The 24,978-nt window shown below is 48.5% G+C and overlaps 1 protein-coding gene across 1 annotated transcript; it reads left to right on the top strand.

Annotated features, from left to right (window-relative positions):
• Positions 1-5,774: 5,774 nt before the first annotated feature.
• On the top strand, positions 5,775-19,973 carry LOC125440984 (apolipoprotein A-II-like). The gene is made up of 4 exons (XM_048511223.1): positions 5,775-5,796; positions 8,544-8,613; positions 16,275-16,413; positions 19,729-19,973. The coding sequence occupies exons 2-4, from the start codon at positions 8,562-8,564 to the stop codon at positions 19,835-19,837; spliced, it is 300 nt and encodes a 99-aa protein (XP_048367180.1). The 5' UTR covers positions 5,775-5,796; positions 8,544-8,561; the 3' UTR covers positions 19,838-19,973.
• Positions 19,974-24,978: the final 5,005 nt, after the last annotated feature.

The following is a 24,978-nucleotide window of genomic DNA, read 5'->3' as shown; positions in this document are numbered from 1 at the left end:
GATCAAGATTGGTAGCCATAGATCGACTTCTCCTCCTTAAATCTGTCCAAGCCCTTTTTAAAGCTATCCAGGTTAGTGGCCATCACCACCTCCTGTGGCAGCATATTCCAAACACCAATCACACGTTGTGTGAAGAAGTATTTCCTTTTATTAGTCCTAATTCTTCACCCCAGCATTTTCAATGTATGCCCCCTGGTTCTAGTATTGTGAGAAAGAGAGAAAAATCTCTCTCTGTCCACATTTTCTACCCCATGCATAATTTTATAGACTTCAATCATAACCCCCCCCCCCTCAGACGTCTCCTCTCCAAACGATAGATTCCCAAGCGCTGCAGCCTCTCCTCATAGGGAAGGTGCTCCAGTCCCTCAATCATCCTCGTTGCCCTTTTCTGCACTTTTTCTATCTCTTCGATATCCTTTTTGAGATGTGGCGACCAGAACTGAACACAGTACTCCGAGTGCGGTAGCACCACGGCTTTATATAAGGGCATGACAATCCTTGCAGTTTTATTATCAACTCCTTTCCTAATTATCCACGTCACCTCTGCGGGCGCAAAAATTTTTTAAAGGGCTGCACACACATTGTGCACTGTCCACTGCGCCCTGATTGGATGGGAGGCTCGACATCACTCACAACAGCAGGAAATTCAACCCCCCGATCCTCCCCACCGCTCCCTTCTGATCCGGATCCATCATGGTTTTTTTTAGTAAGGGTGCACATCCATCCAGGGCTGGGAAAACCCCGTGATAAGGCAGACAAGAAGCACCAGAACCGTGATCGGCAGGAAATAGGTGGGGATTTTTGCACGAAACCTGGATATTTCACGTGAGTATCGCGTGTTTAATCGTCAGCGGGGATTCGACCCTTGTGAGGTAGGTGGGGCTGAGAGAGTCCTGAGAGAACTGTGACTGGCCCAAGATCACCCAGCAGGCTTCACATGGAGGAGCAGGGAAACAAACCAGGTACTCCACATTAGAATCCACCACTCTTGTGGTGGGGTGAGGAATCGAACCCGGTTTTCCAGATCAGAATCTGTCTCTCTTCACCACTTTGTCAGGCTGGTGATTTGGAGCGTGGGTCGCCCAGATCCTAATCACCATTCTAATCGCGGCACCATGCTGTGTCTCCATGACAGTAATTGCTAGCTTATGTGTTTGTTTTCAGCTTCCTCCCCTGTCTTACACATGAAAGGAGTTACGTGCTTTGCACATCTATATCCTCTTCAGCAGGTAGCAAATTTTCTTTGACTCCCTTTGCCTTACCAAAAGACGGTCCACAGCACCTTGGGGCGGATCACAGCACAATCATAGCGGGGAGCAGACAGACACAGAAAGATGACTGACTCTTACGCTGGTGTAGCTCCCAGATATGCCAGCATACCCAGCACCACTGCACAGCTCCCACAGAGGAGGAGGAGGAGGAGGAGGGGAGTTGGATTTATACCCCCCTTTTTCTCCTATAAAGGCCTTACAAACTCCTTACCCTTCCCCCCTCACAACAAACACCCTGTGAGGTAGGTGGGGCTGAGAGAGATCAGAAGAACTGTGACTAGCCCAAGGTCACCCAGCTGGCATGTGTACAGGCTAATCTGAATTCCCCAGATAAGCCTCCACAGCTCAGGCAGCAGAGCAGGGAATCAAACGTGGTTCCTCCAGATTAGAGTGCACCTGCTCTTAACCACTATGCCACTGCGTAGTTTGGATTTATAACCCACCTTTCTTTCCTGTAAGGGGACTCAAGGTGGCTTACAAACTCTTTTCCCTTCCTCTCCCCACAACAGACACCTTGTGAGGTAGGTGGGGCTGAGAGAGTTCTGAGAGAACTGGGATTAGCCCAAGGTCACCCAGCAGGAATGCAGGAGTGCGGAAACACATCTGGTTCACCAGATAAGCCTCTGCCACTCAGGTGGTGGAGTGGAGAATCAAACCTGGTTCTCCAGATTAGAATCCACCTGCTCTTAACCACTACACCATGCAGGCCCTGTGGAACTGCATCAGATCCCACAGGTATCTGGACAGAGCGTTCCACCAGGTTGGGATCAGCGCTGAGAACGCCGGGATTTTGATTGAGGCCAGGTAGATAAGCTGCATGCCTAGCAAAGGCAGGAGGGGCATTTTCTTTCTCCTTTAACAACACAACGTTTCTTGCTCTCTTCTGTACTGAAGGCGCAAGAAAAGCGTTCCGGGGTATCTAAGGTCTCCTTAGGAAAAGACTCCTTCTAAGGTCAAAAAGAAGGAGAGGAATCAAATAGCTGAAACTGATTTTTCCCCCTTTGGGGTCGGATTAGAGGGTTTGTTTGTTCGACCCGCAGGCTAAACCTACTAAAGAAGCTCAGGAAGTGTTTTCCATACCTTGGACTCCTTTTTTCTTGCTGACTCAATTTCCCCGTTTCCCTCTCCACCCCCAGTCTGACTTGTTGGAGGTTAATGTCCAGCGATAAGATTAGGTCCCGGCACTGTCCTTCACCCCTCTGCTAACAAACTTTGCACAAGCTGTGAGCCAGAACAGCTAGGATCCACTGCGCTGTCATGGCTCTGCGTTGTAGACAGGCCTCCCCTCCTCCATCTTGTGGCAACCCCATATGAGGTTTTGAAAGCCACAGAGGTGGCTCACCGTTGCCTGCCTCTAAAGAGCAGCTCTGGTCTCTCGTGGGGGTCTCCGAGCTGGACTGCCCCTGCAGCAGTGACGTAATAGTTAAGAGCAGATGCACTCTAATCTGGAGAACCGGGTTTGAGTCCTCGTTGTGCCACTTGGGCTGTGGAGGCTTATCTGGTAGACTAGATTAGCTTGTGCACTCCAACACTTATCTGGTGGACTAGATTAGCTTGTGCACTCCAACACATGCCAGCTGGGTGACCTTGGGCTAGCCACAGCTCTACGGAGGTCTCTCAGCCCCACCCACCTGCCAGGGTTCTGTTGTGGGGGCGAGGGGCGGGGGGTGGGAAGGGAAAGGAGATTGTAAGTCCCTTTGAGTCTCCTACAGGAGAGAAAAGGAAGGGGGGTAAAAATCCAAACGCTTCTTCTGCTTAGCTTCTCAGATCTGACCAGATCAGGTTAAACTGGGTTATCCGTCCAAGTTCTACTACATATAATTAATATAAATGTTGTGGGTTTTTTTCCTGTACTACCTCCACCTGAGTGTCTCTGCCAGGTCCAAGTATTAATGGCCATCTCTTGGTTGGCTTTCTCCACACCATGCATTGAAACCTCCAAGGGTTTGGGTTTTTTTTATAATCCTCACATCTCTTCTTTTGAACCACGGGTTCTTCTTAAACCCCAAAGCCCCAAATACATTCACTTTTCCTCACACAGAAGATGCTGCAACCTTTCGGCCATTCTTGTCACCCTTTTTCCACCTCTGGAGTCTTCTTTTCTTTTTTTATAAATATCTTTATTTGTTAAAATTTTTTAACAATAACACAAAAGAAAAGAAAAATACCAACAGTTGCTTCATTTAAACTAAAAAAGGAAGGTGTAGATGAAAGAGAGAAGAGAGAGAGAAGATAGTAAAAAGAGAGAATAGAGAAGCAGAAAATAATTCCAAACTTAAGGTATCCTTATCTTCGGTCTAAGTATTTTCTATGTTTCTTATTTGTAATCATGATACGATAAACAAACATACATTTACATAACATTTAAGAAGACTTCTCCTTCAATCTTAATTAATCTATTTTATTCTATACATCAATGTTTCTAACTGTTCCTTGGATTCTTTAGTTCCTCAAAGTTAAACAAATTGATTCCTGTTATTTTCTCTTATTCCTGATTTGGAATATTTCCTTAAATACTGGTAATTATTTCATCGTTACATAGTATTTGCTATTCTTATAAGTCACTTTATCATTTAGTGCCTTGTTGCCAAGTTGAAAAGAAAGAAAAACAGGGGTGAAAAAGGAACCAACTGTGAAGAGGTAAGTATCAGTCAATGTCAGTTTTATACAATATATGGTTTAGCAATGGAGTCTTCTTTTCAAGATGGAGGGAGGGCGGCCAAAAATTGGACATCGCCTCTGAAACACGGCTATGCCGAAGATGTCTATGATGGCCCTGGTTCTATATGGCCTGGCCATATCACCTCCACACGACCACGTAAAAAGCAACCGGATTATCCCTACCTAAGTCTTATTGCTGTGGAGAGGGGGAACGTGACCCTTAGACCCCAAAACTATTTGCCCAGGAAATGTCTGTGTTAGCGGTTATACAGCATGTAAACAGCACATTCAGATCCAGAGAATGAGGCAGAGGTGACGGTGGGTGGGTGGGAACAACGCCAAATAAACAGGTGGAACGAACCAGGTGGAACCAGCTGAACTTCCCCTCCATATATAAGAACCTGCAGCCTTTGGTGAAAAAGCATTTCTCTCTCTTGACCAGCTCCTTTTCTGGCTTCCTTGGGTAAGAATGAAACGATCTGTTTTATGTATTGTCGAAGGCTTTCACGGCCGGAATCACTTGGGTGCTGTGTGGTTTCCGGGCTGTATGGCCGTGTTCTAGCAGCATTCTCTCCTGACGTTTCGCCTGCATCTGTGGCTGGCATCTGTGTATGGCCCTCCTGTATGATCCTCCTGTGTATGATCCTCTGAAGATGCCAGCCACAGATGCAGGCGAAATGTCAGGAGAGAATGCTGCTAGAACACGGCCATACAGCCCGGAAACCACACAGCACCCAAGATCTGTTTTATTTTTAAACTGATGGAAATCTATGTGCTTCACCTTTTTTCCTTCCCATTGGAAACTTGATGACAGGTAGATGTCCAATCGGTGCAGCTGCCCTGGAAAATCCCACCGGCTGCTAACGGGGCATGGGGTGGGACAACATTCTGCCCTCACTCCCTTCAGGGGCATAATTGTTTTCTGGATGGGGTGTTATTTCAAGGTTTTCAGGAACGAGATATGGCTTTGAAAAAACTAAGGTAGGAAGACCAAGAAAGACCTGTGGCAAGTTAAGTGCGCGTTGGCTGCATTGGTTGAATGGCTGCCTGTTATCAAGGGAGGAGAGAAAAGTGGCAGAGCTGGAGGACATGCGTGAAAACGAAAACTAAAGGTGTGTGAGGGAGAAATATCAGACATAACATCCTTTACTGCTTACATGCATTCCTGTTTTGTCGGGAGGTTACCGTGCTGAGGTATTATTGACTGGTTATATGATTTCTAGTTACGGTGAGACTCCTTTTGTGGCTGGAAAAGAGGAGGCGTTTAATAAAGAAATATAATTCCCCCCATTTTTTAATTTATCAAAATCACATGCGGTATACTAGGTATGTCACCTGTCTTCAAACAGGATGCTGTTCATGGTTTATTTAGCTTATTTATATTCTGTCTTTGTCATGAGACCCAAGGTGGATTGCAGAGAACAGAAAGAGAGGGGGAAATGTAATCAGACAATACAGGACATCGAATGAACAACGCAGCAGGACTGTGTGTGAAAAGCGCCTTGAAGTTGCAGCTGACTTATAAATGGCCCCTTCCGCACACACAAAATAATGTGTTTTCAAACCACTTTCACAACTGTTTGCAAGTGGATTTTGCTGTTCCGCCCAGCTTCAAAGAGCACTGAAAGCAGTTTGAAAGTGCATTATTCTGCATGTGCGGAATGAGCCATAGTGACCCCAGCAAGGGCTTACAGGGCAAGTTAGAAGCAGAGGTGGTTTGCCATGGCTTTCTTTTGCAGAGCCTTCCTTGGTGGACTCCCACCGACCCATTTTAGCTTCCAAGATCTGACACGAGTGGGCTCCTTTCCACAAAAAAGACGAGGAATGCAACATTTAACGCCAGTCTGGACAGTCAACGGCCCAGGTGGGATGCCAAAAATAACAAGGCAAGGTAGTACCCACTCTTGATTCCCACATTACATTTTTATCCCATCCTTCTTCAAGATGAGGTATTCGGCTCTCCTCTCCTGCCACTTTATCTTCACAGGAACCCTGTGAGGGAGACTACATTGAAGGACTGGGCCAAGATCTCTCAGATCTGCTTGGTGGCTGAAGGGGGTTGGGATCCAAGTCTCCTCAGCCCTAGTCCTACATTCTAATCCCTGTGCCATACTGGGGCCGTTTCCCCACTTTGGTCATTTCCCCTTTGTTGCGCGCTACTCTCCGCGCGCGTCACTTCTGGCGCACACCCGGGCTTCCCCACAACCCCGCGCTCTGCGCTGGGTCATCAAAAGGTGCCGTTTTGAAGAGTGCCAGGAATGACGCACACAGAGTGGGCGCGAGAGCGGCAGCTTTGGGCCGGCTGCGTTGTTGCCGCCCCTGTAGTGGGGAGTGCCGCGGGACCCCGCGCTATTTGGGGAGAGTAGCGCGCAGCAGAAGGTAAGTGGGGAAGGGCCCGTAGATGCAACAGAGAGTAAGGGAAAATGGACACCAAGTGTTACAGAAGGGGTGTCCCATTCTGGCCCTCCAGGTGTTCATGGACTACAATTCCCATCAGCCCCTATTGGGATGCAACAGAGAGTAAGGGAAAATGAACACCAAGCATTACAACAGGGGTGTCCAACTCTGCTCTTCAGATATTCACGGACTACAATTCCCACCAGGGCTGATGGGAATTGTAGTCCATGCACTTCTGGAGGGGCAGAATTGAACACCCCTGGGTTAGAGGGTATGTAAAATGAAGTTACAAAAGGCAAGCCTTTGTTCAGGTCCAAAAAGTTGGTGGACAAAGAGGACGCTGAAGAGGGCTTTGTAAAGACGGTGCCGGAGAAATGCTCAGAGAGGGGGTTCTGGATGTAAAGGGCGGGGTGGGGGAGAGCGGTGGAATCTCTTGAGAGAGCTTTGTATGCCTGAGGGTGACAAAGATGGAGCTTGAAACCTGAAAGCCATCCCAGAGAGGTCGCAGGAAAAATAAACAGGATTCCAATCTCATTCCACCATAATTTATTACCATTGGAAGAAGTCGGCTCCGGCCCACAAACACTTCTTCTGAGACCCAAGTGTGGTGCCTCGAAGTCTCCCATTTAAATCCTGAACAGCGTTGTTCTCTGGCTGTATCCAAAGTTATTCCAGCAGTCCCCTATCCCATGTCTGTATGCAAAGTGCCATCAAGTTGCAGTCGATTTATGGCAACCTTGTAGAGTTTTTAAGCTGAGAGATGAACAGAGGTATGCCATTTACCTCTGCCTGCCTCCACAAAGACCTTGATGGTCTACCACACAGATGTCAAACTCGCGGCCCTCCAGATGTTATGGACTACAGTTCCCATCATCCCCTGCCAGCATGCTGGCAGAGGATGATGGGAACTGCAGTCCATAACATCTGGAGGGCCACGAGTTAGTTAGTTAGTTAGTTTCATTCATTCATTCATTCATTCATTCATTCATTCATTCATTCATTCATTTATTTATTTATTATTTAGATTTTTATACCGCCCCATCCCCGAGGGGCTCCGGGCGGTGTACAACATAAAATCTCAATATAGTTATAAATATAATTTCTAAAACCTTTAAAAACAGCAGTAAAATTAATAAGAGGCATCCAACAAAACCCCATTTTTAAATCCTCCCCAAGAGGGAGGGACAGCGAGTCCCATTAGATCATAGGTGTCAAACTCGCGGCCCTCCAGATGTTATGGACTACAGTTCCCATCATCCCCTGCCAGCATGATGCTGGCAGTTTGACACCTGTGCATTAGATGAAAAAGGGCCCGAGTTTGACACCTGTGCATTAGATGAAAAAGGGCCCAAACCGGGGGGGGGGGGGGCACCTTCAGCGGCTGGTCCCTCCAAAGGCCCCTTAGTTTATTATTTTATTATTTTATTAGATTTTAAACCGCCCACCCCCGAAGTGTTTGACACCTATAGTCTACCATCCAAGTACTAACCAGGGCCAGCCCTATTTGGCTGTTAAGATCTGATGAACTCGGTCTAGCCCTGGCCATCCAGTTCAGGACTCCTACTGCACAGTAATAAAAAAAAAATAGATTTCATCTCCATTTAAAGTCACTTTAAAATACCCCTTTGTGCAATCATCAGGAACTCCAGAGAAGTTCCGTTCCTCAGAGCTGGAGTGGAGCGTTGAGCTCTCTTTGCGTTGGATCTAACAATCCTTTCAAAAGTGAACCTCACCCGATTCTCCTCCTGGCTACAGCTGCCATTCAACAAGCCAGGTCCTACGATTTTCAGCATGATCAGGTGTGAGGGAGCGAGTAAAAATATCCCTTCTTTCCTCTTTCGCCAGCAGAAAAAAAGGGTTGAATCCAACTTCTGAGTCCACACTTGGACATTTCCTAATCATTTTTCATATCCAGAAACCGAAGGAGAGATTGGGAGCGGTTCCCTTCTATTTTTGGGATAGAGTGAGCCTTTTCTCCACCTTTCACTCAATACCCTCGCCTGAGAAGACTCCTGGTATGCAAAGAACCACATCTACCTTTTGAACATCACGAGTTTCTAGTCCTCATGACAGCTTAGGTCAAAGTGGAAATTCTTACGGCAAAGTGAAGAGTAGGCCATTGAGTGAAGGGCATTTGTCATGCGAGGAAAAACTGGTTCTGCGTTCCTTTCTTTTTCACAAGCGTTCCTTGTCTTCTCCCCGGTGTCTAGGTAGGCTCTGAATCGTGCCAAAATGAAGGTGCTTGCCCTCACAATCCTGCTGGTCAGCGTGTACTGCATAGAAGGTAACGAAGAATGGCAGCTCTCTTCTTCACAGCTGCAAGTGATGTTATTAAGGGGTCGGGAGGAGAGGGATTAAAATAGGGGTCCCCGACCTTTTTTGAGCCTGCAGGCCGTGGTGGGATTCAGCAGGTTCGCACCACTTCGGCAGAACCGGTTGTTAAAACGGTGCTTGTAAACAACCAGTTGTTATTATCGAAGGCTTTCACAGCCAGATTCAACTGGTTGTTGTGAGTTTTCCAGGTTGTGTGGCCGTGGTATGGTAGATCTTGTTCCTAACTTTTCTCCTGCATCTGTGGCTGGCATCTTCAGAAGTGTATCACAGAGGGAAGTCTGTTACACATTGTGTCTAGTGTGTAACAATGTGTAAACTAGACACAGTGTGTAACAGACTTCTCTCTGTGATACACCTCTGAAGATGCCAGTCACAGATGCAGGCAAAACATAAGGAACAAGATCTACCATACCACGGCTACACAGCCAGGAAAACACACAACAACCAACCCAGTGGTGGGATCCAAAAATTTTAGTAACAGGTTCCCATGGTGGTGGGATTCAAACCGTGGCGTAGCGCCAATGGGGCTGGGCGGGGCACGATGGGGGCGTGGCGGGGCATTCCGGGGGCAGGGCATTCTTGGGCGGGGCTGTGGCAAGGACGCAGCCGCTGCGCCGGTCCTTGGGCAGGAAACGAATGCACGCAGGCGCAGGCTGCCACGCACGCCGGTGCACCTCCTGCTAGACTGCTTCAAGTTCTAAGTGCTACTGCTGAGAGGAGGGGCGTAACTAAGGCAAAAATCATGTGGCAAAATCACCAATTAGTAACCCCCTCTCGGCACACACAAATAATTAGTAACCTACTCTCGGGAACCTGTGAGAACCTGCTGGATCCCACCTCTGAACCAACCGGTTGTTAAATTATTTGAATCCCACCACTGGCTACAGGCACTTCTGCAATTCTGATGCAGCATGGCGGGAATAGCCACAAAATGGCTGCCACAGGAGGTGGACTCAGCCACAATATGTCTACTTTGGCTTACCTTCAGTCACAGTGTGAAGATCCTTATGTGGTGGTGGCAGTTGCTGTCCAAGCAGTTTTTAAAAAATCTGTACAACCAATCAAATCTCCAATAGTCAATTAGAAGACTTGCTGGCAAAAACTCCACCTGGCCACACCCACTCTAGAGGGCACGCAGGAAAGGTGTTGTTAGAGAACATGGCACCCATGCGTACCACGCTAGGGACCTCTGGTTTAAAGGAACCACAGCCAGCATCACAATGCCTTTGTCTAGTAGTCCTATCGCATGGGAGCCAGAATGGTGTAGTGGTTAAGAGAAGATGGACTCTAATCAGGAAAATTGAGTTTGATTCTCCACTCTTCCTCATGAGCAGCAAACTCTGATCTGATGAACGAGGGATTCCCCACTCTCCACATGATCTGTAGACTCTGTATCAGGTAAACTGGATTTGTTTCCCTGCTCCAACACATAAAGCCTGCTGAGTGACCTTGGGCTAGTCACAGCTCTTTCTAAACTCTCTCAGCCACATTTACCTCACAAGGTGCCTGTTGTGGGAAGAGGCGGGGAAAGGAGTTTGTAAGCCCCTTTGGGACTCCTTATGGTTGAGGAAAGTGGGGTATAAATCAAAGCTCTTTTCCCTCTACATTTAAGATGAGGTAAAGGTAAGGTGACCAGATTTTCACCTTTTTAAAGTGGGACACCATTGGGGGGGTGCACACTGCCTTCTAGGGAGAGCACTGCCTTCTGGGGAGAGCACTGCCTTCTGGGGCGCTCCCCTGTTTCCCGCCCTTTTAGGGTGAGAAACGGGAGCGCCCCAGAAGGCAGTGTGACAGCGCGGGAGGCTGCCACACTGCCAAACCCCTGTTTCCCGCCCTGTCACAGGGGAGTGCCCCAGAAGGAAGTTTGGCAGCCTTCCAAAAATCAGGACATTTAAAAAACCCCGCGGGACATGGGACAAATTAGTCAAAAGTGGGACTGTCCCGCCAAAAGCGGGACGTCTGGTCACACTAGGTAAAGGGTGTGTGCCATCAAGTCACCACCAAGGCAAGTCAGGAGCAGAGGTGGTTTGCCATTGCTTTCCTCTGCCTAGCAGCCAAAGCTCAGTTCATTGTCTCCAGAAAGTTTATATCATGGGAAATGTTATTGATCTACTGGACTCAAGTTTTCTTCATCTCCGAAAAGTTATTGTAGAGGTGAGAGAAGTGCAGAAAAGGGAGACCAAAATGATCCATGAGGAGAGAGACCAAAAGAGATTCACGGTTTTCAATGTTAAAAAAAATGAGTAAGGCAGGATTATAGGACATGCCGAAGAATTATCACAGAATGTTGGCTACAGAGAAACTGTGTAGAATCTTTGTTCCTTCTCCCCAAGAACTAAGACTCAGCGATCCCTCTGATGAAGTTGATAGGCAGCAGATTAAGGATGTGGGGAGGGGGGAAGAATCTGCTCCTTTACACATTGCATAAATAGCCTACGGAACTAGCTGCCACAAGGGATGGAGATTGCTTTGATTATTTTAACAGGGAATTAGATTTGCAGAGAAAATTAAGTCCCTGGCCCCTTCCGCCCATGCAAAATAATGCACTTTCAATCCACTTTCACAATTCTTTACAAGGGGATTTTGCTATTCTGCACAATAAAATACAGCTGCAAAGTACACTGAAAGTGGATTGAAAGTGCAGTATTCTGTACACTGAAAGTGGATTGAAAGTGCAGTATTCTGTACACTGAAAGTGGATTGAAAGTGCAGTATTGAGGAGATAGAAAAAGTGCAGAGAAGGGCAACAAGGATGATTGAGGGACTGGAGCACCTTCCCTATGAGGAGAGGTTGCAGCGTTTGGGACTCTTTAGTTTGGAGAGGAGGCAGCTGAGGGGGGATATGATTGAAGTCTACAAAATTATGCATGGGGTAGAAAATGTTGACAGAGAAATTTTTCTCTCTTTCTCACAATACTAGAACCAGGGGGCATTCATTGAAAATGCTGGGGTGAAGAATTAGAACTAATAAAAGGAAACACTTCTTCACGCAACGTGTGATTGGTGTTTGGAATATGCTGCCACAGGAGGTGGTGATGGCCACTAACCTGGATAGCTTTAAAAGGGGCTTGGACAGATTTATGGAGGAGAAGTCGATCTCTGGCTACCAATCTTGATCCTCCTTGATCTGAGATTGCAAATGCCTTAACAGACCAGGTGATCGGGAGCAACAGCCGCAGAAGGCCATTGCGTTCACATCCTACATGTGAGCTCCCAAAGGCACCTGGTGGGCCACTGCGAGTAGCAGAGAGCTGGACTAGATGGACTTTGGTCTGATCCAGCTGACTTGTTCTTATGTTCTTATGTTCTTATGCATCCGCGGTAGGGGCCTATAAGCTGCTATTAACCATGATGGAACAACAGAACCTCCATGTTTGGGGGCACTGCACCACTAAGACCTGGTTTTATACCCACAAATAGCAGAATGAGGTGGGGGCAGAAAAAGGCCTTTAGAAGGCAAGTGGGGGATGTCTCATTTTTAGTGCGCCCGCAGGACCCAAATTCTTACAAATTAAAAAAAAATTCAGAAAGAGACAAATTATAGCTTAGCCCAGCCTATTTGAGTGTTAGGAACCCTTTTGAAAATCAGACCCCTGGCAATAATTCTCAGGACTCTCTGGCCACGAGATCGGAAAGCTCTGTCCTACCCCTGGGCTTGCTGCCTCTCTATTTGCTGGAGTTTATAGAGGGGAACTTTGAAAAATATCATCTCTCCATCTGCCAACCTAGAGACTTCCTGTTATTACAACTGACCTCCAGTCTACAGAGACAGGTTCACCTGTCAGAACTACCTGGTTTGGAGGTCGGGCTTTATGGCACTACACCTGGCTGAGGTCCCTCCCTTCTCAGGGTCCACCCCCAAATCTCCAGGAATTCCCCAGTCTGGAGATGGCAACCCTGGGATTGGCTTGCTTCCCCTCCCTCCTTTTAGGGTTCCTAGGGGCACCTGGTTGGCCACTGTGGAACATAAACCACTGCTGGGCTAGGTGGACCTTTGCTCTGATCCAGCGGGGCTGCTCTTGGGCAAGACTAGAGCTTCAGGATGAGTCAGGGCTATTGGGTTGTGCTCAGCAGTACTTCCTCCTGAGCAAACATCACTCAGTGGACCCAGCAGCCTCCAGCTAGGAAGGAAAGTCCCTGCCCCTGAATTCCAGACAGGAGACTCGGTGTTCCGTGAACGACGGAATGTGCAAACAGAGATGTGTTTGTTGTCCTGTGTGCGTGGGTTAATTATTTTTTAAAAAGTCAATGAATACAGGGGAGCCGTTGCAACCCATCTCTGCCAGGGACTTGGCATGCATTGGAGGCAAACTCAGGCCCCTTCCGCACATGTGGAATAATGCACTTTCAGTCCACTTTGCAGCTGGCTTTTACTGCGAGGAATAGCAAAATCCATTTGCAAACAATTGTGAAAGTGGATTGAAAGTGCATTATTCTGCACGTGCGGAAGGGGGTTCGGAGTCTCTTTTTTAATGCTACTTTCCCAAGTGGGTGGAGAGTCGAAGGCTGAGACAGAGCATCTTTTTCCCCCGTTCAGACGATTTCAGGTTCAGTCTTGGTGCTGTTGTGGTAGGCCTCATGGCAGAAAGGCAAGGTGTAACTTGGTTTGATAAATAAATCTCACAGGCACCTCCAGTACCAGGTATAGGCAACGTGAAAGACCTCTACCTAAGACCTGGGAGAGTTTCAAGTAATCAGAGGAAGGACTGGGGCTCCGTGGCAGAGAATCTGCTCAGGCCGGCATGCAGAAGGTGCCGGGTTCAATCCCCGGCATCTCCAGTTAACAAGAATAGGCAGTGGTGGGATCCAAAAATTTTAGTAGCAGGTTCCCTCACCAGCCCCCCTCAGCAAAGGGGGCAGAGGCGTACCTAGGCAAACCTGAGCCCTGGGCAAAACCTGAGTTGGATGCCCCCCCCCATGGGCAGCCACCCCACCACGACCCCCCAAAAAATTTTTGCGCCAGGTCATTTCTAAACCATCATCACATTATAGAAAATGCCCCAACTCACAAATCTGAACATAGCAATGGTGAAACACACAGGTTCTTTGATAGAGACTGGTGAGATAAAAGGTACGAAAGGCTGAGAATCCATGAATTGCAGTACCTGAAAGGGATTAACCCAGTTCAGGGAGTTACATTATTAGTGGCAATTGCTACATGGAACCTTCACGTTCAAAGGCAGTACGCCTCTCGGGGAGGCGAGGGCGTGGAGGTGGAAAAGCGGACCCAATTAGTAACCCCCTCTCGGCACACACAAATAAGGAGTAACCCACTCTCGGGAACTGGTGAGAACCTGCTGGATCCCACCTCTGAGTATAGGTCTTTCGCATTGCCTGTACCTGGTCCTGTTAACTGGAGATGCCGGGGATTGAAGTAAGACCCTGGAGAGTTTCTGCCAGTCTAAGTAGGGGGCATAGTTCAGTGGTAGAGTATCTGCTTGGCATTCAGAAGGTCCCAGGTTCAATCCTCAGAACCTCCAGTTTTTAAAAATACCCGGTAGTAGGTTATTTGAGAGATTTCTGGCTCAGACCCTGGAGAGCCACTGCCAGTTAGAGTAAACAAGACCGACCTTGTTGGATCACTGGTGTTACTCAATATAAGGCAGCTTCATAAGAACATAAGAACGAGCCTGCTGGATCAGACCAGAGTCCATCTAGTCCAGCACTCTGCTACTCGCAGTGGCCCTTCAGGTGCCTTTGGGAGCTCACAGGCAGGATGTGAAAGCAATGGCCTTCTGCTGCTGCTGCTGCTGCTGCCGAGCACCTGGTCTGTTAAGGCATTTGCAATCTCAGATCAAGGAGGATCAAGATTGGTAGCCATAGATCGACTTCTCCTCCATAAATCTATCCAAGCCCCTTTTAAAGCTATCCAGGTTAGTGGCCATCACCACCTCCTGTGGCAGCATATTCCAAACACCAATCACACGTTGCGTGAAGAAGTGTTTCCTTTTATTAGTCCTAATTCTTCCCCCCAGCATTTTCAATGAATGCCCCCTGGTTCTAGTATTGTGAGAGAAAGAGAGAAAAATTTCTCTCTGTCCACATTTTCTATCCCATGCATAATTTTGTAGACTTCAATCATATCCCCCCTCAGCCGCCTCCTCTCCAAACTAAAGAGTCCCAAACGCTGCAGCCTCTCCTCACACGGAAGGTGCTCCAGTCCCTCAATCATCCCTCAAGGTTGCCCTTCTCTGCACAGACCCTTTTTTTTCTATCTCCCTCGATATCCCTTTTTCAGATGCAACGTGACCTAATGAGACTGGACATTACAAGTACTCCAAAAGATGCTGATTAGCACCACACAGCCCAAATTGGCCAACCGATGGACAGATTCCTTCGGTTCAAAGTTCACAGGTGATTCAGTTTATCTGCTCAAGATGCTGGGACCGCCTCTGTTTTCACTCTGACTCACACAGCTTGGTCCAACTAGTGATGCATGAGCTCCAGACCTCTGACTGGTAGTTGCTAATCGAGGCTAAGATCTCCTCATTGGGCCTAGCCTGGGACTCCCTGCTCATGCTCACTGCTAACGAGGTTTTTCGCCAACTAAAAAACAAATTATTTGATCAGGAATTTCAATGCCTTTTGAGCAAGGCACAGAGTTCTTGTTCACCCTTGTACTTTGGGATCGCTCCCCAAAAGCTCTGTGTTGCCCACAATCTGAACTAACTCCCAAACCATAAACTTAGAGGGGCACTTTCAAGAGCAAGATGCAACTCCTTTCCATCATCTTTACTTCAAGGTTGGTAATCAAACATCCCTTGGCATGATCAACATTGTTCTTTCTGCCTTTCCTATACTGATTCCCTTGAACACATCTTGCTCTCCTGCCAAAAGTATAACAACTTTAGGCCCGATTTCTCTGCCTTAACCTTGGCTGGGTTCACGGATCTCTCTACCAGTGCAAAGATGATTTTTCTGCTCAACAATCCTGAGGCTGAAATAATGGAAATCAGTGGCGAAGTTACAAGGGGACTGGTGTGTGTGCCGTACACCGGGCGCATGCCCCCAGGCCCCTCTCCCTTTTCCCTACCCCCCTCCGTGGTGTCCCCCTGCAGCGCCCCCCTTTCCCCTTCCCACACTTACCTTAGTTCCTTTCCTTTTTGAGAACTTTTTCAGGCTGCAAAAGGCCTGTTCGCAGTAAAAACAGCCTGAGGAACTACAGTTCCCAGGAGACCTTGGGGCTCACAAGGTCTCCTGGGAAGTGTAGTTCCCATCAGGTCGTTTTTACTGAGAACAGGCCTTTTGCAGCCTGAAAAAGTTCTCAAAAAGGAAAGGAACTAAGGTAACTGTGGAAAGGGGGGAACGGGAGGCGCCGCGGGGGGGCCGCCGCCGGGGGGGGGGCTTTGGGGGGTGGTGGAAAATATAGCATGCACACTGGGCGCAGTTTGGCCCAGCTATGCCTCTAATGGAAATCGGAGCCAAATTTTTGCTGTGCACCTTGAACTAGGTTCCCTTGGCTTCTGCTCACACTATTTGTACTGTCCTCTATTGGATTTACCTTTTCCTTTTGTCCCCATGCGGCACATGCCTAATAAAGAATCTATCTGCTCAAAATCTCCTTGGATCAGGTGGCAGCCCCCACTCACAAGTTTCTTGGCCGTTCGACAGGTGCCGTGGTGAAACGGGAAGCTGAGGGTGAAGGGCAGGCTCCGGCCCCATCCGATCTGCAGAACTTCTCTCAGTATTTCCAGAACTTTGCGGATTACTTCAAAAAGGACGCCCTCACTGACTATGCAACCCAGACACGGTACGAGCATCTTGAGAAGGGCAGGTTGAAATACTTGACTTTGTCTGACTGGAACTGCTTGCTTGGGCAGGCGACCGAATGGCAGCATTGCCCTCTATCTGGTGTGGGGAGAGGGGAGACGGAGGCAGGTGGAGCCCCCAGATAGCCTGCTTGAGGCCACCAGGGCCACCAACCAGAGAGAAAAGGAAGGCAGTGGTTTTGTGGCCCGAGAGCGGGGGGGTCTCAAGGGCTTGAGGCCACAAATGCTGATTTATGAGGCAGGCTGGTCCGGGGAGCTTGGCTTCAGAACCTCTTCACCTGGAGAAAATGGCTGCTCTTGAAAGTGGACTCTATTATCGAAGTCCCTCCTCTCCTCAAACCCCGCCCTCCTCTGGCTCCACCCCCAAAATCTCCAGGTCTTTCCCACCCTGGAGCTGGCAACCCTAAGACGAGATTCCTGCTGAGGAGTCAGGAAGTGATAACACAGGGAGGTAGGCCTGTGTGTTTATCCTCCTATTTCAGTGGTGGCGAACCTATGGCACGGGTGCCAGAGGTGGCACTCAGAGCCCTCTCTGTGGGCATGCGCAAACAGAGTTCCCCCCGCCCCGACACTGGCCTGGGCCGCTGGGCTCGATTATTAGCATTAAACCTAAGACCTAGTTTTGGGGGAGCAATGTAGGTAACCCTGTTAAGCGCTGTTAAACCCCACTGATTTTCATGCGAAGAACTAAAGTGTGATCCTTTACCTGGGAGTAAGCTTGGTTGCTGGCAATGGGGCTTGCTTCTGAGTAAGCCCTCCTAGGGTTGTGATTCACCCGTTCTAAGCATTGCACGATTGCTTCAGAGCAAAGCCACCGACTACCACCAAGCTTACTCCTGAGTAACGCACACCTCGAAGCCAACTGTTTTTTCTAAACTAAAACCTCAATATTCAGGTTAAAGTGCTGTGTTGGCCATTTGCAATAAATAAGTGGGTTTTGGGTTGCAGTTTGGGCACTCGGTCTCGAAAAGGTTCGCCATCACTGTTCTATTTATTTCCCTTTACAACACATAATCCCATACAGCAGCTTAAATCCCATTTTTAAAATCTCAAATAGAATGCCAGTTTTAAAAAATTATGCAGATTGCAATCCAGAAAGCAGCGTTTAAAAAACAGAAATTTTTAATTAATTGCTGTGAAGGGGTTAAAACAGGGTTCCCTAGCCTTTTTAGAGCCTGCGGGCACTTCTGGGCAAGCATCAAAGCCCTAGCTTAGCATCTAAAATTGGTAATAATGATGGTACAGGCTGCACATCTACAAGGAGGGAATTCCATAACTGGGCCACCCCTGCAGAGAGGCCCTGCCTCTGGGAGTCACTAAGCTAACCTCCCAGGTCGGGGAATAGTTTCCAATACATTAAAAACAGGGAAAATGTCACAAGAGAACAATTCAACCAAGGATGCCATCCAACAAGGATAACTGCAGAGTTCTGCATCGGTATAACAAAAATGAGGAACATGCATACTAGATGGGAGATACACTGCTGAGTAGCAGTGTGTGTGAACAAGGTAATGGGGTATGGGTTAGTTAAATAAGAGCAGCCAGTGTGATGCAGCGACAAAAAAGGCTAATGCGATCTTGGGGTGCATCAACAGAAGTATAACATCCAAATTGCAAGAAGTCATAGTCCTGTTGTACACTGCATTGGTCAGGCCTCACCTGGAGTATTGTGTCGTTCTGGAGGCCTTCTTTCAAAAAGGATGTGGACAGAATGAAGCAGGTGCAGAGAAGAGTGACGAGGATGATCCAGGACTATAGACTGGAGGAAAGGCTGAGGGACTTGGGACTTGGGAAACAGTCTAGAGAGGGGGAGGTAGAGGGGGGGGGGACATGACTGTTCTCTTTAAATATTTGAAAGATTGTAAGGTGACCAAATTGTCACCTTTGTAAACCGGGACCCGGGCGGGTGGGCGGGTGCGCGCACATGCGCGCACAGCTGCAGGAGCGCACTGCCTTCTGGGGCGCTCCTGTGACAGGGCGGGAAACCGGGGAGTGCCCCAGAAGGCAGTGCGCTCCTGCGGCCGCGTGCGCGTGCGCGGGAGGCTGCGCGTGCGCAGGAGGCTCCCAGAAGGCAGTGCGGCAGCCTTCCAAAAATCGGGACGGTTCAAAAAACCCGCTGGACGCAGGACAAATTGTATTAAGGCAGGACTGTCCCGCCAAAAGCGGGACGTCTGGTCACCATACCTTAGAGGAGGGCAGGGAGTAAGAGTTATGCAAGAGCGGAATCAGCTGCCAAGCGAGGTGCAGTGCTCCCCTTCACTAGCAATCTTTTAGCAGCAGCTGGACAAACACTCATCAGGGATGCTCTTGGCTGATCCTGCATTGAGCAGGGGATTGGACTAGGTGGCCTGTGTGGCCCCTTCCAACCCTATGACCAACAGTCCTCATGGACTTCCCAACATACCAATGACATGATTGCAGTACAATCCACAACAGCCAAAAACACCAGAAAACTATACCAGACTACAATAACTGTAATTGCAGTTCAAAAAACATAAGACATTTCATGAAAAGACAAACACTCCAACACATGAGTAGACAATACATGTTGTCCAAGAGCACCATTCTCGAATCTAGAGCCCCTTAGTCCAGATGAGTCCCTTTTCGGGGTGGGATGGGGGTTGCTTTTGGTTTTTGCTTGTTTCGTGGCATTATTTATTCTCCAGTTCTTCAGCATGAGTTCTTAGGGCAGTGATGGCGAACCTATGGCATGGGTGCCAGAGGTGGCACCTGGAGCCCTCTCTGTGGGCACATGCACACAGAGTTCGTCATGTGGGGGGCGGAAAATTACCCCCCCCACACACACACACATATCTAGGCTGGCCTGGGCCACTGAGCATGACGTGCACACACCACAGTGAGCAGGGAGGACTCGGCTGGCAGGCCTGGCACCTGTGCTCTGGGTGGCTGTTGCCAGGGGGGCGGGGGCGGGGGGGCAGAGGAGGCAGAGATGCTAGAGAGGCACAGAGCGGTGCGCGCGGGACTTGCTGGAGGCTAGAGCAGGCTGGCCCCTGCTCGAGCGGGTGGGGCGGAGGAAGAGGGAGCCAACCGTTTTTTTCTAAACTAAAACCTTAGTATTCAGGTTAAATTGCCGGGTTGGCGCTTTGCGATAAATAACTGGGGTTTGGGTTGCAATTTGGGCACTCGGTCTCAAAAAGGTTCACCATCACTGTCTTAGGGTCTTGCTTGCAATTTGAAAGATCACTTTCCCAGCTGCTGTATGTATCTCTTCTTCATGAATTTGTGGGGCCCTTCTGCAGGGCCCTTCTTAAATTCTCAATCCTTTTAAATCGCAGGGATTTCTTTCAGCAACTACAGGAGCGTATTCTCAATGAGCAGCTGACCGACCGTATCAGGCAAGCGTTCGATAACGTGATGGAGTCTGCCAAGTCGGCCATTCAGTAGCTAGTAGAAGCTGCTTCTCAGAGCTCTCGGGTTTGTCTCATAAGAGGGGGGCTGGGGGAGATTATTGGGCCTTCTTCGAACACCATGGCCATGTCTGGATCATGCTGTCGCCACAATAAAAACAATTTAAGCCTAACTGAGGGCGTGTGTGCACGTGTGTTTGTTTCTGTTGCAGACAGATCCTCAGGAACCAAGGATAGTCCACACACAGGTCTTAGCACAGTGGTGGCGAACCTATGGCACGGGTGCCAGAGGTGGCACTCATAGCCCTTTCTGTGGGCACGTGAGCACAGAGTTTGTCGTGGGGGGGGCAGAAAATCACACACACCCCACACACACATCTAGGCTGGCCTGGGCACGATCCTTTACCTGGGAGTAAGCTCAGTTGCTGGCAATGGGGCTTGCTTCTGAGTAAACCCTCCCAGGATCGTGATTCATCCATTCAAAGCGTTGCACGGTTACTTCACCAAGCTTACTCCTGAGTAACGTGCACCTCGGAGCCAACCGTTTTTTCTAAACTAAAACCTCAGTATTCGGGTTAAATTGCCATGTTGGCACTTAGCGATAAATAAGTAGGTTTGGGGTTGCAATTTGGGCACTCGGTCTCGAAAAGGTTCGCCATCACTGTCTTAGCAGGTTCAGGCGTCTAATGTGCGCAGAGCAAGGAATCCAGACAAGACAAGAAACAGTAACTTTTAAACTGTGGCGGATTCCGCAGGGGCCAAAAACAGCGGTGTGACAATGTCGTGAAGGCGGTGTAAAATGGTTCAAAACGATGTAAAAGGTTTACCCCATTTTCACACCGCTGCTTTTGGCCCGTGCGGAATCCGCTTAAGTTGCTGCCACGAGCCAGCTCAGCTGCAACCTCTCTTTTGTAGCCAGCCTCCTGTTACCTTGTGCAGTAACCTCGTGCAGCTGAGTTATTCTAGTCTGGCTCCTGAAAAGACTGCATCAGTGGTGGGATCCAAAAATTTTAATAACAGGTTCCGATGGTGGTGGGATTCAAACAGTGGCGCCGCCGCACACACGCACCTCCAGTCCCTATTGGGCAGGGAGGTTGCTTTAGTGACCCCTTCTCGGCACTCAGAAAAAATTAGTAACCACTTCTAGAGAAGTGGTGAGAACTGGTTGGATCCCACCTCTGCTCTGCATCTACTCTAGCTCGCCCCATAGCTGCTAACCTGCTGCTGCGTCTCCTTTGCTGGAAGTTAGTACACAGTCTCATTCTGTGTTGCTCCTGGGGCTCTGGAGATGGGGGGAGCAGCGAGGGAGCTGTGCGGGTCCCCTCTGGCTCTGCATCAAGGTGCTGAAGAGCTATGCTCTTGCTGGGGAATCTCAGAGCTTGGACCTGGCTGTGGATCTCAGCCCGAATGCTCTGCCTGAGCCTCTGGACCTGGTCCTGCAGGAACTCCTGGCTGCTCAGTCTCTGCATCTGCGGGTAGTGCCTGAAATTTTGGAGCCAACACTGTCCCCTCTTCTCTATCTGAGCCTTCCTCCCAGGGGTTCCCATTCAGACCAGGCTGAGCCCAACAGGAATCTCATGGCGAACGCCATCATTTTTAAAAGCTTTAAAAAGTAAGGCCTCTTTTAGGGACAAGACATGTTTGACACCTGGACACCTACACAGGTGGGTCAGACGTAGTGGTGGGATCCAAAAATTTTAGTAACAGGTTCCCATGGTGGTGGGATTCAAACTGTGACATAGCGCCAATGGGGGTGGGTGGGACATGACGGGGGCGTGGCTGGGCATTCCGGGGGCGGGGCATTCCTGGGCGGGGCTGAGGCAAGGACGCAGCCACTGCGCCAGTCCTTGGGCAGGAAATAAATGCACGTAGGCGTAGGCTGCCACGCACACCGGTGCATCTCCTGCTAGACTGCTTCAAGTTCTGCGCGCTACTGCTGTAGAGGAGGGGCGTAACTAAGGCAAAAATCACATGGCAAAATCACCAATTAGTAACCCCCTCCCGGCACACACAAATAATTAGTAACCTACTCTCGGGAAGCTGTGAGAACCTGCTGGATCCCACCTCTGGTCAGACGCCCTAAAACTGGCTTGACTTACAGAACTTGCTGCTTTCTCAATATCTTTGTTAAGATTCAGAGAAAAGGAGAGAGGAAGGCAGAACAAAAGGAGGAGAAAGACAACGGTTGCATCTGCAAGGGTGACAAAAAAAAAATTGATTGTTTAAACAGTTTATTTATGGGAAACCTTTCTTCCCATGTGCTCAGCCAGCAATTCACCAGACTCACAAATTTCCATGATTCCAATAATCCCAATAAAAACTGATGAAACATCATAAAATTGTTTACAAAAATATAACAAATATTTCAAAAACACAATCATATTGTTACCGTGTGCACGACTCTGTTATCCAGGTGGTGACATTCTGAGAACTACTGAGAGCTACTGCCTGGGCTGTTCGACAGTGGAATTCACTGCTTTGGAGAGTTGTGCAGTCTCCTTCTTTGGAGGTTTTTAAACAGAGACTGGATTAACATATGTCAGGAGTGCTTCAATTGTGTCTTCCTGCATGGCAGGGGGTTGGATTCTAATCTGGAGAACCGGGTTTGATTCCCTAGTCTTCCACCTGAATGGTGGAGGCTTATCTGGTGAGCCAGATGTGTTTCCGCACTCCTACATTCCTGCTGGGCGACCTTGGGCTAGTCCCAGTTCTTTGGAACTCTCTCAGCCCCACCTACCTCACAAGGTGTCTGTTGCGGGGAGAGGAAGGGAAAGGAGATAAAGGTGGGATATAAATCCAAACTCTTCTCTTCTTCTTCAATGGCGTTTGTGGTCTCTTCGAACTCTGTGATTCTATGATTCTGCATCACTCCATAACCTATTCAGTGGTGCAGAAATTGCATAACAGGATCCTACTTTCAGTAAGCTACACATGCACATCCTTTGAAATGCAGTATTGTGACAGACACTTGCAAAATCCCAACAGGGGGGCAGTCTGGGGGGATCCCGGGATGGAGCTGACCATTCCCGGGTTTCGTCACTGCAAGGCTGGGGGTCGGTGGACACTGGGGCATTTGCTCCCTGTGCCAATGGGGCTGCCCCTTACGTGGCAGAAGCGGGAAATGCTCTGGCTTCTTTCAGCTCTTCTGGCTGCCTCCTCTCCGGATGGGACTGTGAATATAGAGCTACTAGCAAATACTAAACCCACAATATCTGTAACAAGATTATTAGGCAGCAGGAGCATAAATAAATAAGTCAAGGGCATCAACAACAAACCAGCCGTAAACCAGCCTTCAACCAGGGGGCATTCATTGAAAATGCTGGGGGGAAGAATTAGGGCTAATAAAAGGAAACACTTCTTCACGCAACGTGTGATTGGTGTTTGGAATATGCTGCCACAGGAGGTGGTGATGGTCACTAACCTGGATAGCTTTAAAAAGGGCTTGGACAGATTTATGGAGGAGAAGTCGCTCTATGGCTACCAATCTTGATCCTCCTTGATCTGAGATTGCAAATGCCTTAACAGTCCAGGTGCTCGGGAGCAACAGCCGCAGAAGGCTGTTGTGAACTCCCAAAGGCACCTGGTGGGCCACTGCGAGTAGCAGAGAGCTGGACTAGATGGACTCTGGTCTGATCCAGCTGGCTTGTTCTTATGTTCTTAACAGTATGTTACCGTGAATTGCCAGGTAACAATAAGTGATTTCAGCTCAGCAACTTAATGAGGCGCAGGAAGCCGGCATTTCTTCAAAGCAGGAAGGATTTTATTGCAAGTGATCTCTTGGCACAGCTCAGCAGAAAAGGGACCCCACATGGCTGTGCCTCAGCTCCTTTATACATCTCCCAGTAACCCAGAAAGGGGTGTAGGGCAGTCCCACCCCCACAGTGCAAAACCCAGGAAGGGGGCGGTCTCCTTCCATCTAATACAGAGAAAAAATCCCAGAACGCCAAAGGGAGAAAACAGTCCCTTTGCACATGCTGATGAGATCAAATCCCAGAACAAAAGCTAGCACCTTCTTGCCTGAGGTGGTTCCTTGGGAGTGTTAGACAGAGACAAGTTCAAATGATCCAATGAATTCTTGGATCCTGAAAGTAAGGATGTGAACAGTCCAATGAGCTTCTGGATCCTGAGTGTAAAACTTCAAACAGTCCAATAGCAAAACAGGGTGACATCTTCCAAGGCTGGGTGACCCTTGGATGCTGGCAACAGATTCAATTAGCAAGTCCAAAGAGGGTCGTTGTTCTTGTCAAAAGGTCGGCTGGGCGTTGGTCTAAGCAGCCTTCCAGAGTCAACTTCCTTGTCACTTAATATCAGACCTTAACTGGCTATTGCTTCTATTCTCAGACACAAATTTCAAAAATAACATTTCTAACTTAAACATTAGGAAAACCTTAAAGGATAAACACACATACTTATACTTATAGGCAGGACTGTACATCTACCTACTGGCAGGGCTCGCTTAAAACTAATAGAACCTTAACTTAACTGAAGAACCTTATTAAACTAAAATCCTAAACTACAGGCATAAACTTAACTAAGAGGAGCTTTTACTATATCCTAGAATGACACAAACACAAGGGAAATCATATAGCATTGGCACAAACATACATATGCATTCTCTGTGAACCTTATGGAGGCTTCTGAACCACACAAGTCTCTGCGTCCGGGCATGGAGCCAGTGTAGCCAGGCAACCTGACTTCAGGAAAATATTTTGTTTATTTTCCCATCGGTAACAAGTATACATAGTCCAACCAGCCACAACAGCAATAATTTGGTCCGTGCAAGGACACAAGTGAGGGGTCAAAGGCAGAGCCAAGGAAGAGAATAGAACTGGACACGAATTCCTCTCAGTCATAACTCTGTCTCTCTCGCGATCTCTTTGGATGAGGGGGTAATTAGGAGGACAGCAGAAAATATGGCAGAGAGTTTAGAGAAGTTTCTAAGGAGGCACAGATCAGTTTGAGATGACGTGAAAGAACGCAGCAAGTCGGGCTGCCAATCTCCAGGTGGGGGCTGGCAATCTCCCAGAATTACAACTCATCTCTGGACAGTTCCCCTGGAGAAGACGCCAGCATTGGAGGGTGGGTGCCATGGCACTGTACCCCGCTGAGGTTTTCAAGGCAAGAGATGATCAGGGACAGGCTGCTGTCCTCCTTGCAACTAAGGGCTTCATCACTGTC

Source organism: Sphaerodactylus townsendi, linkage group LG01 (genome assembly GCF_021028975.2).
Source record: "Sphaerodactylus townsendi isolate TG3544 linkage group LG01, MPM_Stown_v2.3, whole genome shotgun sequence".
In the NCBI taxonomy this organism is placed as follows: Eukaryota; Metazoa; Chordata; class Lepidosauria; order Squamata; family Sphaerodactylidae; genus Sphaerodactylus; species Sphaerodactylus townsendi.
The sequence above is the reverse complement of the archived record's forward strand: the minus strand, read 5'-3'. Positions and strand labels throughout refer to the sequence as shown.